The following is a 13,098-nucleotide window of genomic DNA, read 5'->3' as shown; positions in this document are numbered from 1 at the left end:
TTGCATATTACATGTACTTACATTTCTTTCCAGGGTACAGATGGATCTGTACGAGGTGAAGAAAAAACCCTCTCTCAAGTTTGTGCCAATGTTTTCACTAATTAACTTTTTTCAGTCAGTAACTCTGAAATGCAAGAGGAACACGAGGCAGTGCTCTAGATATTTTAGATGCTGGAAATAAATGCATTTAAAATGACATTTCATGAGACTCCTGTAGTCACAGCACTTGCTTGTTGGGGGAAGTGTTTATGTAGAAGCATGAACCTTTTCTATGAAAAGATGTTCACAGTTTCTGTGCATTTACAACCAGAAACATTTTTTAAAATCCAAAGCTGCATTAATCCTCAGGAAAAAAAAGAAAGATACAGGCAGGGTACTGCAAACTCTGCATTATCCTCCGGCCCTGAACTAGAAAGATCGCCTCCATTCTGAGGCCATTCTGCCCAACAAAAACAGCCATATTTGTTAACTTCTTTCTTTTCTTGCCCAAATTCTTAAGAAAGCTTCAAGCACTTCACCTACTTGTTTCTGTTCTGTTGAAGGATCAGTCTGAGCCCTGTTTGTTATCTAGCTGTTTTCTGAAGGACGCCCTATGACACCTGAGAAATCTCCCATTGCCAGTGAGTGCCCGTATAGCTCTCCGGATACAGTTATTGCCCTATGCTAACTCTTTATGCAGGTATATCCCAGATCAAGCGCTTGTTCCTGTTTAGCTCAACAGGAGCTAAACAATTCCCAAACAAATGTGCCCAAGCATGGAGCTAGTTCAAGGTGCACATAAGCTGTTGTCCTCTAACACAGAGGCAGGGCCTTTCTTTTAATTCCAGCACTACTGAAGACACATTTGATCAACAAAGTGTTTGGTGCTACTGCTGGTTTAAAACACTCCAGCTCCCTTTCACCAACCAGTGTTTATTCCCTACCCTATGTAGTGCTACTTCAGTTGTGCTGGCATAAATTTTTTAGAGCCGTATCATATGCCCCATCAGGGAACCATATGGTTTAAATAGGAATCCACAGAGAGAGAAAAAAAAAAAAAAAAAAAAAAAAAAAGTAAATGGGTCACGCAGAGGGTAGACTGGGAAATGGCTATATCAGTGCAACTGAAGCAAGAGAGCAAGCGCAGTGAGGGGAAGTAACTTAGGTAAGAATTGTTGCCCAAACACGTCCCTAAACCGGCCCATTCACTTCTGGCCCAGGCTATCTTTGCCCTACTAGAGGAGCTTAAGGGTGTTCATATAGCCAGCGGCTCTCCTGACCCAAATGATGTACGTGTCTTTATGAGGGTGGCAGCAGGCACACCAAAGGCTTGCCACCCAAGTGGGACTGCAGCTGGTATGTTACATACCCAGTCAACACATTTACACCAGCAAAACTTCATTGCGTAGAGGTGACCTCCCAGGTATCCGCCATTCCAGTTTCCTAGTGAAACATACTCACTAAACAAAATCACTTCCTTTCTACCCAGGGCCCATTTGTCCTGTCACAACCCCCATGAGATGTGATTTGCAGAGCCTCAATGTCTCTCTCCCCACCCACTTTTTTTCAAGTTTTCCAAGACTCCCTTACAGGTTAAAATATCAGACATGTCAAGTGCTCTACTGCCACCAAACATCATCTTACCTACTACACAATTTGCTGCATTTAAGTCACTGCTCATTATATAAACCAGATTTTACTAATGATAAGCTGCAAAAAGCCAAGTTCATTAGTTTCTGATGCCATATGTATGTAGGTAAACAGGGAACAGTTTAAACGTGCTTTAATAATTTATCCCTCAAGTGCCATGATTTATGTTTTCAGAACACCGTGTCAAACAGATCCACAAGTGCCAGCTTTGTATATGAGGGTGACATTACCACCGCTGCAAATCCCTGCCCATCCTTTTTGGAACTGCCGGCTGCCGGGGGAGGGTGTGGAGGGGCCAGGGCCCCGCAGCCTGGGCCCGCAGCGACACCTGCCGGCACGGGGCTCCCGCACCGGCACGGACAGACAGACGGACACACAGACAGCTCTGCGGGGCAGCAAGCCCTCCAACGCCATTTTATAAGGAAGCGTGCCTGGGAAGGTCCCGTTGGCAAAGAACGGACAAACTGTCCGGTTAACCCGCACTTCGGAGCAGCTGCACCCACACAAGCGATGTCACACCTTGCCTGTGGAGTTTGTCAGGAATACATCCTTGAGCTTTAACACCCTCTCTCAACCCAAAACTTCCAAGCATACACAAAACAGCTTCGGAAGAGAGAGGTCTTAAGATTATAAAACTGACTGAAATGCCAGATAGAAACTCTCATATCAGAAACACTGAATACTACACAAGTGAAATTATTTCCTAGCATTTGAAGCCCATTTCCTACCAGTACTGCAATTCAAATGTTTATGAGCCAAACTTTAAAAACAGATAAAAGAATGGTATGATGTCAGAACAGGAGAGAGAATTTTTAATTTTCCAAGTGTCTCTAGAAGAAAATCTGAGAAGCAGATCATAAACATAATATTGTCCAGCATAGGGTGGTAAAATCTGAAGTCTGAGGCACTGAACTGAAGTTTTTAGAAGTCTCTCAAGCCAGAGAAGTGGCAGCTGTACCCACAGCCAGGCAAGCACACTGCCCTTACCACCTCACAGGACAACTCCCAGCACTGAGATGTCAGATATTGCTCTAGGATAATGCACCACCATGGCAGATACTTCAGTCCTTGGGAGACTACTCCACTGTTTTTACTGCAGGAAAAGAATTAAGAAACACATCCTAAATTTCCCACTCAGCTTCAGATGATCACTCTGTATCTTACTAACCTTCAGCAGCCAGCAAGTGTACTTCATTAGTTTCTTAAGGATGTGATTCTCTCATTTCCTTCACTCAGACATTTTTCCAGAGCAAAACAAGTAAACACTCTCATTTAACTTCTTCTAAAGGAAAGACATACACTCAATAATTTATATCTGATACCTGACAGAAACTCGCAGCACAGTGTATTTATTTATACTGACCTCATCCGTATAAAAATGTTCTTTTTATATAAGGAAACTTAACCTTTTAAGCCTGGATCATAAGTTCAATGTTTCTCATTTGACAGTTGTAACTGTGCTAACTGCAATACACCTTAAAGGAGATCCAATACAAAGCTAAGAAAGGATTGCTATTTTTCTTAAGAGGTGATGACAGTGTCATATAACCATTTTCCAGAAACATTCAGGTTATTTCTTTCCATATACAGAGAATTTGTTCTACCTGTTGTATTAAGCTTTGCAAACGGTTATAACAAGTCTTATCAGAAGATAGTTGTTTCACACCTTTAATATTGAATGCATTCGAACGCATAACTAACCCGCTATCTAGCAACTTATATTAATCAAACTTCATTGAGGATAGAAACAAAAACTATCCAGGCATGCCAAAGAATTGCATGTGGCAGTACAGAATAACAACAGAAAAATAAAAATTTAGAAGAACATGTATACAAAATCATCTTTTTTTTAAAAATCACTTCTTTTTCCCCTTAGAGGGCTTTGCAAATAGGGCAGGATCGATCTGGTCTCTAGACAGACCTCTCACTGAAAAAAGCCTTGCTGCTCTTTCCTTTAAAGTGCCTCCACATTTCAGTCCTAAAGACATCAATTCCATCTTCAGTTTATCTAAACCCAGGGCTTCCATTTCAGCAGCAGAGTTGAATGCCAGTAGATCTATTGGTTCCACCTCCTGCAAAGAGAAAAACATCTCATCAGATTATTATTATTTTCTTCCTCACTGGGGGAAAGAGGAACAAGTATAGACAGACTGCTTCACTTCACAGAAGACCTTCAATTAGGATTATCTCAAACACTTAATTACTTAACAAAGTTGAGCAACGTCTCAATATGTATTATGTTGGATATTGTCATTATTAGCAGTACTTCTGCTACTCAGGCAAAGTATTACGGCATCATGTACAAGCAAATTGAAGCTAGCTAGCAGCCTAATTGTAGAACATGCAAATTATAGCAGAAGTAACACAAGAGCAGGGTGAATGCTCAGGAGAGCTTTGTGCCTGGTGTCCAACCATACTGCTACAATTCTATTCCTCGCAGTGCCTCTGCTAGCTAAAGGCTTGCTCTAATATTTCCAGACAAGCTGCAGACGTGCTCAGGCTTGCAATGTACTCAACCTCCAAGAGAGAAGCACTGGTCATTTTTAAACACCACTAAACTTTTAAAATTATTCCACTAGAACTAACACATTCTACTTGCAATAGGGGAATGTTGAAAAAGCAAAAATAAAGAAGTGGCAGTATTGAATCCTATTCCTCTGGAGACAAAATAGTTGACACTTTTTAAGTTAAGTACTCACAAGAAAATGGAATTTAAAACTACAGCCCACCATCTCACCTAGCAGTTCAGTAGCTTAACCTTGGCTTCAAGAGGCATGGCAAAGCTTTCAGTCCCTTTTTAGTCTGATGTAGAATATACCAATATACCCCCGGCAGAGCAGGAAGGAGGATGAATAGTTATTTCTAATGCAGTTATATTGTAATTATAGAAATAGATATAAAAAGCATTCTTTTTAGTAAGATTAACCAAAAGGCAAAGTTCTGCTGTTCACATCTCATCCTGCTACAAGAAAATGGATTAAAATTTCATCTTAAAAGGAGATTAGTATATTTGCAGAATAACTGAGGGCGAGAGGGACCTCTATAGATTGTCTAGTCCAAGCCCAATGCCTTGTCAACAAAACAACACAGACAAGGATTGTTTAATTCAAATGCTGTGTGTTTACTAACACACTAAACACTAACACTAAACATTAACACACTAAAACCAACAAAAAACTAAGCCCATTTTGTTCAAAACTTGACAGCACATATTAATCTTATGGCACATATCATGATGGAGTTATCAAAGGGACTTCAGAACAAGTAATACCAGCAGTGTGAATAAGACCACCCCATTATGACCTCAGCAAAAACAATTAACACTAGCAGAATTAGAACCTCTGTCCTAAGCATTAAAAAAAAAAAAAATTAAAAAAAAAAAAAAAAAAAAAGGACTGGTTGCCTCATTATTCTTATCCTACTTTAAAAAAAAAAAAAAAAAAACCAAAACATCAAGGACTATTATAAAAATATTTCCACCTGCAATAACAATCTGCCACGGCATTGGTGGAGTTTCCTGTTCTAGGAATAGACAGTCTCACAAATACTGAGCAAAAGGTAAACAGTGAAGAATGGTAAACATCCTGTTTAAAATTTGCCAGCTCTAGTAGTACAGTAGATGACAAAGTTCTAATTTATCAGATTACATCCTTGGTCCTTTTTCCATTTAACTGTATTAAACTTTCACTTATCAGAATTCAGTCACTGGCAGCTGATGACAGACTTTCTGCTCAAGCTGAAAAAAGGCAGAAAATCCAAGCAACATCCTAGCCCAAAAGACACCTCCCACATTTTGGTTTTTTGCTAGAATAAGCCCAGATTCATTACCCCTAAAAATTAATAGTAACATTAAGTAAGGAGCAATGAAGCACAAGTACTGGCACCTTTTACTGCCAAATATTAATTGTGCTTTCATCAATTCAGTGGGAAAAGCTACCTTCTCCCTTGGCTAGAAGACTGATCCAAAGCCTCTTCAGCAAAAGACAGCTGTTCGCCTGTCAATCACCAGAGAAGGAACCTCATGGTCAGCACTGCTCCTGATCTGGCTGAGGGCTGCAACACCAATCCATATTGCCAGCAGAGATAATGATATCGCAGCAGCACAGACCTGCTTCCACCATGGATATACCAGATGATCAATTTAAAAACCATGCTTCCACCATCCTTTGCAGTTCAGACAAAGCCCATCATTTATACCAATCCTGTCTCTCTACTGAAAAAGCTGCTGCTCTCAGACCTTCGATGGTCAATGAAGAACTGAAGTTTGCATCAGAATACTAGGGTTCTCTAGGAACTAGAACTCAAGTCTTTTTATAATAAAAACTAAGAAAGACTGATCAGCTGAATCGTTCAGCGAGCATCTACTCGGAACAGTTTCTAATTTAAACATTGAGGTCAATCATAAACATAAAGGTCAAATTATGTTATAAATAAGATTAGACAAATTCAACAGTGTTTGGTAATGTCTCAAAAAGTATTGCTAAGTCTTTCATACAATCATAGAATGGTTAAGGCTGGAAGGGACCTTTAAAGGTCATCTAGTCCAACCCCCCTGCAAGGAGCAGGGACATCTTCAACTAGATCAGGTTGCTCAGAGCCTCATCCAACCTGGCCTTCAACATTTATCCTACAGAAGGGTTTTATTTTCCCTTTTTCCCCCCGCCTCAGTAAATATTTTTTTAGTCAGATTGTATCTATTTATGTAGGAGGAGGAAAAAAAAAAAAACCCAACAAAAATTATCTCAAGGAAAACATGGATCTCAGGAAAGACAATACTAGACAGACAGTTAGTAGAAACCCTAGACTATTAAAATCTTAAAGTTATTTCTTGACCCATCTCTCAAGACAATGCTACCATACTACAATTCAGGTTTGTCCATGAAAATACTCTCAACCACGAGCTTTTACTGGCTGCAGTTTCCATTAACTTGCTACATTCCGTTTTCAGAAGTCATACGATGCATCTTCAGTTACGCTGCTTTTCCTTTTAATCTTGGGATTTTTTTGTGCTCTGAATCAAACTGTGGAGATTCTACTAGCTTTTTAGGGAGACTACGATTCTAATCCGAGCATTTACATCTAATACATTGAAGTAAGTTTAGAAATCCCCTCCCCTTTGCTGTGATCCACAAAGGGAAAGTGATAAGAGTAAAAGCAGTTGAAGAAAAAGATGTATCAATTTTGTACTGCTTCATACTTACTGTGCTCTGTAACTGGTTTGTTTCCTGTGCTTTAGAAGAAATATTTTCTCGCTCCTCTTCTTTCAGAGCTTGGGTTACTTCATTCTTTTCTTGCCCCTCTTCCTTCACTGGCTTTGTCATTTTACTGTTTTCTTCATCTGGAATTTCAGTTTGCCCACCTATATGTGTCTCTCCTTGCAGATCTCTTCCAGTACCTTCTGGCTGCTCCAGTGGTTTCTCAGTTGCCCTGGTAGCTGGACTACCCTCTACTGACTCCACAGGGCTGCTTGAACATTCATTTGAGTTTCCTGCGTTTTCATTATATCTGCTGCCTGATGGACAACTTCCATCAGATGCATGTGGGCAATCATCTTCACTGTCATCCTCACAATCTGAACTGTCACGATCATCCAATCCTTCCAATCCCAGCCTGGCATAAGCAATACATTACAAATGAATATTCACCTTTTTTTTTTTTTTTTTAATATATTTTTATTGTCACATTTTCGTTCCAAAACTCATTTCAGAGAGCTGCAGTAAACTACTCTAGCAGCTATTTAGGATAGTTTAGTAAATGGAAGAGCTGCTAACACTGAACAGGACCCAACAACCCCCAAGAACAGGTATCTTTTTACAGCGTTCCCAATACAGAAATGTGTGCTACTATTGCTACTCCAAACACCACTGGCATCATTAAGACTTCTCTTTCATGTCACATTATTTTTTTTTTCTGGCATTTTTCACCTAATCTTTTTTTAGTTCATTGCCAATGTCATTCATTAATTAAAAAAAAAAAAAAAAAAAAAAAGAGAAGTATATGGACTATAACCATATGAATATGAGAAAAACAACAAAAAGGTGCCTATTTTTACAAGTAAAGTTTGTCTGCTCAGCTGGGACAGAATTACACGAACACAGTAACATTTACGTTCAGTTCTCCAATTTAATAAGTTCAACTTAATTTTACTATTTATGTCTACATCTCTAATAAGATGTCGCTTACTTGTCTGGACCTAATCTGTCATCCTGTTCAAGCCTTAATACTTGAGTATTAAGCCTAAGAGAGTCGTAATACTTACCAAAAGCATTTTCTTTTTCGAGATTTTGTTCCATTCTTTCCAGATTCACCTGGACGCTTCCGACTATTGTCACTTTCTGGTGACACTATTTTGCTTGAAGTGGCCTGCAATCCTTCAAAACAAAGTTAAAAGTCTGCTTCATCTGTACACATTTTAAACAATTCACATACGTTGTAAATTCTACTTATCTTTTAAACTTCAGATGCAATTTAAAACACTAGCTGAAAATAATCACTATTGGTGCACATTTATGTAGACTCAAAGCTTCAAAATAAACTCAGTAGCAGGAAAAACTTTCTTACACTGCTCTACTAAGGCATAGAGTCAATCTTAAAAATGGTTTCCTGAACTGATTCCTTTCAGCCTCAAGCTTCACTATCAAGTTGCCAGCAGGGGATAAAAAGGGATTTTTTTTTTTTATCTGTGGATAAAACAAAACCAAAATCAAAACTACAAAGACCTGTAAGAGAAACAAGGTATTTCATAGCTGGCTTCCATTTCTAGTAAGACCTGTTTACATATCATAATTTGACTGAAAGTTATTACACAATTCTTATTGTGTAAGAATTGTATTTTCTATACTGAACTAGAAACACTACCTTTACAGAATTTTGCTTTTATGTTGAGATGACACTCAAATACAAGTATCACTTGTATTTGTGTTATGCTGTTCAATGCAATTTAAGACAAGCAGTAGCCAAAGAGGAAAAATGAACTCCAACCAATTTTACTGGAATTTAAAATTTCATTCAATTGAGTTACTGTCAGCTTTTTTTTTTTAATTTTCATACTGGACTGAGGCTCTAGGGACTTTTAGTTTCTTTTAATTTTTGAGGAGGTAAAGTGAGGTTAAACTGCAATACCTTTAAGGACTGAATCTTCTAGTCGTTCAGCCATTTCATGACACTGCTTCTGGTAGTCCGGATTTGTGAAAAAGTGCTTTGGCTCCGCAAGCTTCCGCTGCAGCCTTTCCAAGCGCCTTTGCTCTTTTTCCGCTTCCCGTTCTGCTTGTTGCTTCACCCACTCAGCCATGCTGCAGGTGATAGAACCATGAAAATGAGAGCATTTCCACCATTTAATGTAATCTCAGTTTGTTGCTTTGCTATTACTGAACGCTTCTACCACCTGCTAGGATGGGAAAAGATGACTAACACCACCCAGGGGAATTACTGAAGGAACATAAAAAGATTCTGCTACAGAGAAGAAAGTAAAGTTTATTTTGGAAGCTAGAAACAGCAGCAAGGTCACATATCCCCAGTATCATGGTCTTGCAGCTTTAACAAGAACTGTGAGACTTCCAGATGAGAAATCCAAGAGGTGCAGAACAGCCTCTCAGAAGCAGGCTGTAGTACAATCACCTTTACTTTGCAACAACACAATCATAGTCAGAAGAATCCTATTGGCTTCCAGTCCATCTGCGCTTAAGATTTCACTTTTGCCCTTTTTAGTATCAAAAATAAAATTTCATTGCTACAACAGCCTGTCATTTGATCTCTTTTGTTAACAGCAAACTATCTGGTCAGTTTATTTTATAATTCTAGCTTCTAAGAAAATGCCTTACGCTTTTTCGTGATTGACATCCCGAAGTCTCCTTCCACTGAGATCTCGGCAAGCCTCTCTATTTGTTGTCTTTTCAATCTGAGCACCAAGTGCTCGCAGCATAGATCCAAATCCTGAGAAAAAAAAAAGTAATCAAGAATCAGTTAAACAAAAACAAATGGAGATGAACTAGTACAAAACAAAATAATTAATTCTGGAAAAATAATACAATTGAATTCAACACTTTCCTTTCCCTTGATGCAATAACCCTGAAATAAAGGGTAGGCTGAAAGTTGCAACATGTTAGAAAATTGTCATTGGGCGAAATGCTGAAAGACCAAGCGGAAAAAGAGAGTTATCCAGCGTTTGCCACTCATCTGATTTTTGTCCTCCTGACACCACACCAGACAGACTCCAGATGTACCAGAACCTCTGCAGCACTTCTAGCATGAACGCCTATTTCTGGACTACCCCAGCAATCTCACAATCTTCTTCGTCTCACGAAAGCATTTTTGGTCCTTTCCAATTTAGCCAGGATATACCTTCCCCTGAGGTCCCTCATAGCCTTCGCCAAACTTACGTGTCCTTTTAAAATCTAACAAAAAATTACAGAACTTTTTTAGGAAAAAGCCTTAGCCACTTCATCAAGATTATAATGATGTACAAGGTTATGCTGGAGATCCCCCCAGAACAGATTTCTATACGCTCCTTTTTCACTAATTACTAACAGGCAAGACTGCTAATTTATCTCACCTGGTCCCACCTTATGTTATCTCCAGTTTGAGAAAGACACTTACTTAACTACCTCAAAGAAACACAACATGGATTAAATTAATATAATCCTTCAAGCAATTTGAAACTACCAAGAGCATTTTTTTAATGAGAAGCCGAACAAATATCTATTATTTTGGTGCCCCAAAATTACCTTTAAGGAGTGTTACAAACCAATCCAGACAGCCTACTGTATCATGAGGCAGAAAAAGTATTGTGTTCAGGTAATAACACCAATTGCTGTCATGGGTGAGAAGAATTTCTGTAGCTCATGAAAAACCTGCTACTCCATTTTACATTCTGAAGAATGCGGACCTCGCTGCTACACCTAGCCAGGCATGCTCCCCAAAATCAACAGCAATGTGTTCACTAAGTTCACAAGTGCTGAATTAGGTCTGATAATAAAATACTCAGTTATTTTCTAAGCCTGCAGGATCTGTAATTCCTTGAGATCATACAGCAAGTCTCAATAGTTCTGACCTGTGTTTGCTTGTCTGTTTTTATCAGGCTGTTAAGTCAAAACAAAAGGAACACTTTCAAAAGCAGACAGAATTGTTAAAGAATAGTTTTAAAGTGACCCCAAGGACACATTAGTAATGAGAGTGAATCACAGAACACATATCCTGTGTCATCCCACGGTAACTGAAGCTGATGGACAATAGGTGAGGAAGAAGCATGCTATACTATGAACTTATACCATACGCACCACTTTTAGGGTGCTTAAAAAAACCCACAATAGCTCATACGCTATAGCAACAATATTTATTTTCAGTTCTGTCTAAAACTATGAAGGAGCTGAGAAAACTATGAAGCTGAGCTGCAGTCTGATGCAAGGCTGCACAGTTACTCAGCAGTTATTTTTGCTCAAAAGCTGGAAAATTCTGAGAACTGGATTCAAAGAGAAAACATATATTGACTCAAATTACACTCAAATACTCTGCTAAATCTGCTTCATCCATCATGTTCCATTTTAGGGAATGACCACATTGTAAGTAGCTGCATTGTTTTATATGATTAACATACACCTGTAACACAGTTAAAATATTTTGTCAACATAAGGAGTCTAGTTCAGATTGAATTATTTAGTTCTTAGGTTACTGAGATCTTGTCATTTATACATTTTTTTCAAATCCGAGAAGACAAAATATAATATAACATACTCAAATCACAGGTTATTTGTACCTGGAATATTTGTCCTAAGTGATCATGAATGAAACTTAGGAGCCTAAGAAGTCAGGTGCTTTTAAACACAATTTCAATGCTGAAGTCACTTGGATGCACATTACAGATTTCTACTAGTAGACCTAAGCTGACCAGGGATGCGAAGAAGAGCTACGCCAGCAAAGTTGTTAGCTGAACTGCAGCTTCCCTGCTCAGTTCTCAGCTTTGTAGGTAGACTTTGGTTTCAGCTCACAGACACTATATCACAGTCACCCACATTACCAGAGATGTGCTAATACATCAGGACTGCTGCCATCAGTATAAAGTACGGTATAACAAAAGTTTTTTTAACCTAAGAATCTAATCAATAACAAGCAATTAAGCAACAAACCTCCTTTTCCACCACAAAGTCTTGGTTCCAGGCTATAAACGGCTCCATCCTGCAATACATCTTCATCATTAGCCAGTCGTCCGTTACATTTCACGTACAAGCTTTCTTCCGGGATATTCTAAAAAACAACAAAATTGAGCTATATGGTCAGTTGAAAATGAAACATTCTGATAAAGTAGACAATTAAGGAGTAACGTTTCCTTCCTTCCTTTAGGAAAGGAGGGGAAGCAAAAATCAGACTATCTTAAAAGCATAAACATTATATATTTTGATTTAGACTACATATAAGGAAGTTTTTTACACTGAGGGTGGTGAAGCACTGGAACAGGTTGCCCAGAGAGGCTGGTTGATGCCCCATCCCTGGAAACATTCACGGCCAGGCTGGATGGGGCTCTGAGCAACCTGATCTGGTTGGAGATGTCCCCGCTCCTTGCAGGTGGGTTGGACTATAGATGACCTTTAAAGGTCTCTTCCAACACAAACCATTCTATGATTTTATGCGGTGCTTGTTTCAACTCCTCTTTACTCAAGGATTAAACACAGTCTAAATCAGTTTGTAAACATGAATGGGGAAAAGCTGTGCTATGGGAAAATTGACACTAAGTGTTCAAACACTCCGTGTTTAAAAAAACAAGCAAACAAACCCCACATTTTTAGGGCTGTAGAGAACTTATAGTTTTATATGTATGTACTACCTATACATGGAAGATACCAGAGGACACAACACTTTCTTACAACAAACCCTCCTGCTCAACTAAGCGACGGCTACGAGAAGAAGCGTGCCCACAATCGCGACGTGCGACAGCCCGTCAGTGGTCCCGCAGGGGCGAGGGCAGACATCGTGGCCTGTGAGGGGCCGCCGCCGGCCCCAGGAGCCCAGCGCCCTCACCCACCTCCTCATCGTCCCGAGGGGAGCCCGCGACCCCACAACCGCCCCCCTTTCCACTCACCAGTGCCCGAGCGCGATCGCGGAGGAGGCCGCGGACCGAGCCGCCGCCGGGGGGCAGCGGCAAAGGCCGCGCCCGTGAAGCCAACGGCTCCCGCACCAGCAGCGCCATCGCTTCCCGGCGCCGCCGACGGCCACCGCGCATGCGCCTGTGACGCCAACGCGCAGTCAAGTGACGTAGGGCGAGGGCTGGCGCGAGCTGATAACGGCCGGCCGGCGGGCGGGAGTGGGGTGGGGGCGCTGGTGTCTCGGAGTCAGTTCAGTCGCCTCCCTCTCTCCCCAGCCCCAGTCTTGCTTCCGCCCGGCAGCTCTCGGTCTTTCTCCGGGGCTTCTGGAGGTTTAGCGGTGCGTGCGAGGTCTTTTTTTTTTTTTTTTTTTTACCCCTGCGTTGGAGTTTTTAAA

At 40.2% G+C, this 13,098-nt stretch overlaps 1 protein-coding gene across 1 annotated transcript; it reads right to left on the bottom strand.

Annotated features, from left to right (window-relative positions):
• Positions 1-2,964: 2,964 nt before the first annotated feature.
• Positions 2,965-12,845, bottom strand: SDE2 (spliceosome associated SDE2). The gene is made up of 7 exons (XM_086743655.1): positions 12,701-12,845; positions 11,751-11,868; positions 9,450-9,561; positions 8,752-8,921; positions 7,889-8,000; positions 6,831-7,239; positions 2,965-3,701 (listed from the first exon to the last, which is right to left on the bottom strand). The coding sequence occupies exons 1-7, from the start codon at positions 12,839-12,841 to the stop codon at positions 3,486-3,488; spliced, it is 1,278 nt and encodes a 425-aa protein (XP_086599781.1). The 5' UTR covers positions 12,842-12,845; the 3' UTR covers positions 2,965-3,485.
• Between the last annotated feature and the right edge of the window lie 253 nt (positions 12,846-13,098).

Source organism: Chlamydotis macqueenii, chromosome 3 (assembly GCF_036417535.1).
Source record: "Chlamydotis macqueenii isolate bChlMac1 chromosome 3, bChlMac1.mat, whole genome shotgun sequence".
Lineage (NCBI taxonomy): Eukaryota > Metazoa > Chordata > Aves > Otidiformes > Otididae > Chlamydotis > Chlamydotis macqueenii.
Note: the sequence above shows the minus strand (reverse complement) of the source record. Positions and strands in the feature narration are given on the sequence as shown.

Coding starts and splice junctions, on each gene's coding strand:
- SDE2 (XM_086743655.1), bottom strand. CDS start 12,841: ATGCGCGGTGGCCGTCGGCGGCGCCGGGAAGCGATGGCGCTGCTGGTG. Junction 8,922..9,449: donor GATGTCAATCACGAAAAAGC/GTAAGGCATTTT, acceptor TATCACCTGCAG/CATGGCTGAGTGGGTGAAGC. Junction 8,001..8,751: donor AGAAGATTCAGTCCTTAAAG/GTATTGCAGTTT, acceptor TTTGTTTTGAAG/GATTGCAGGCCACTTCAAGC.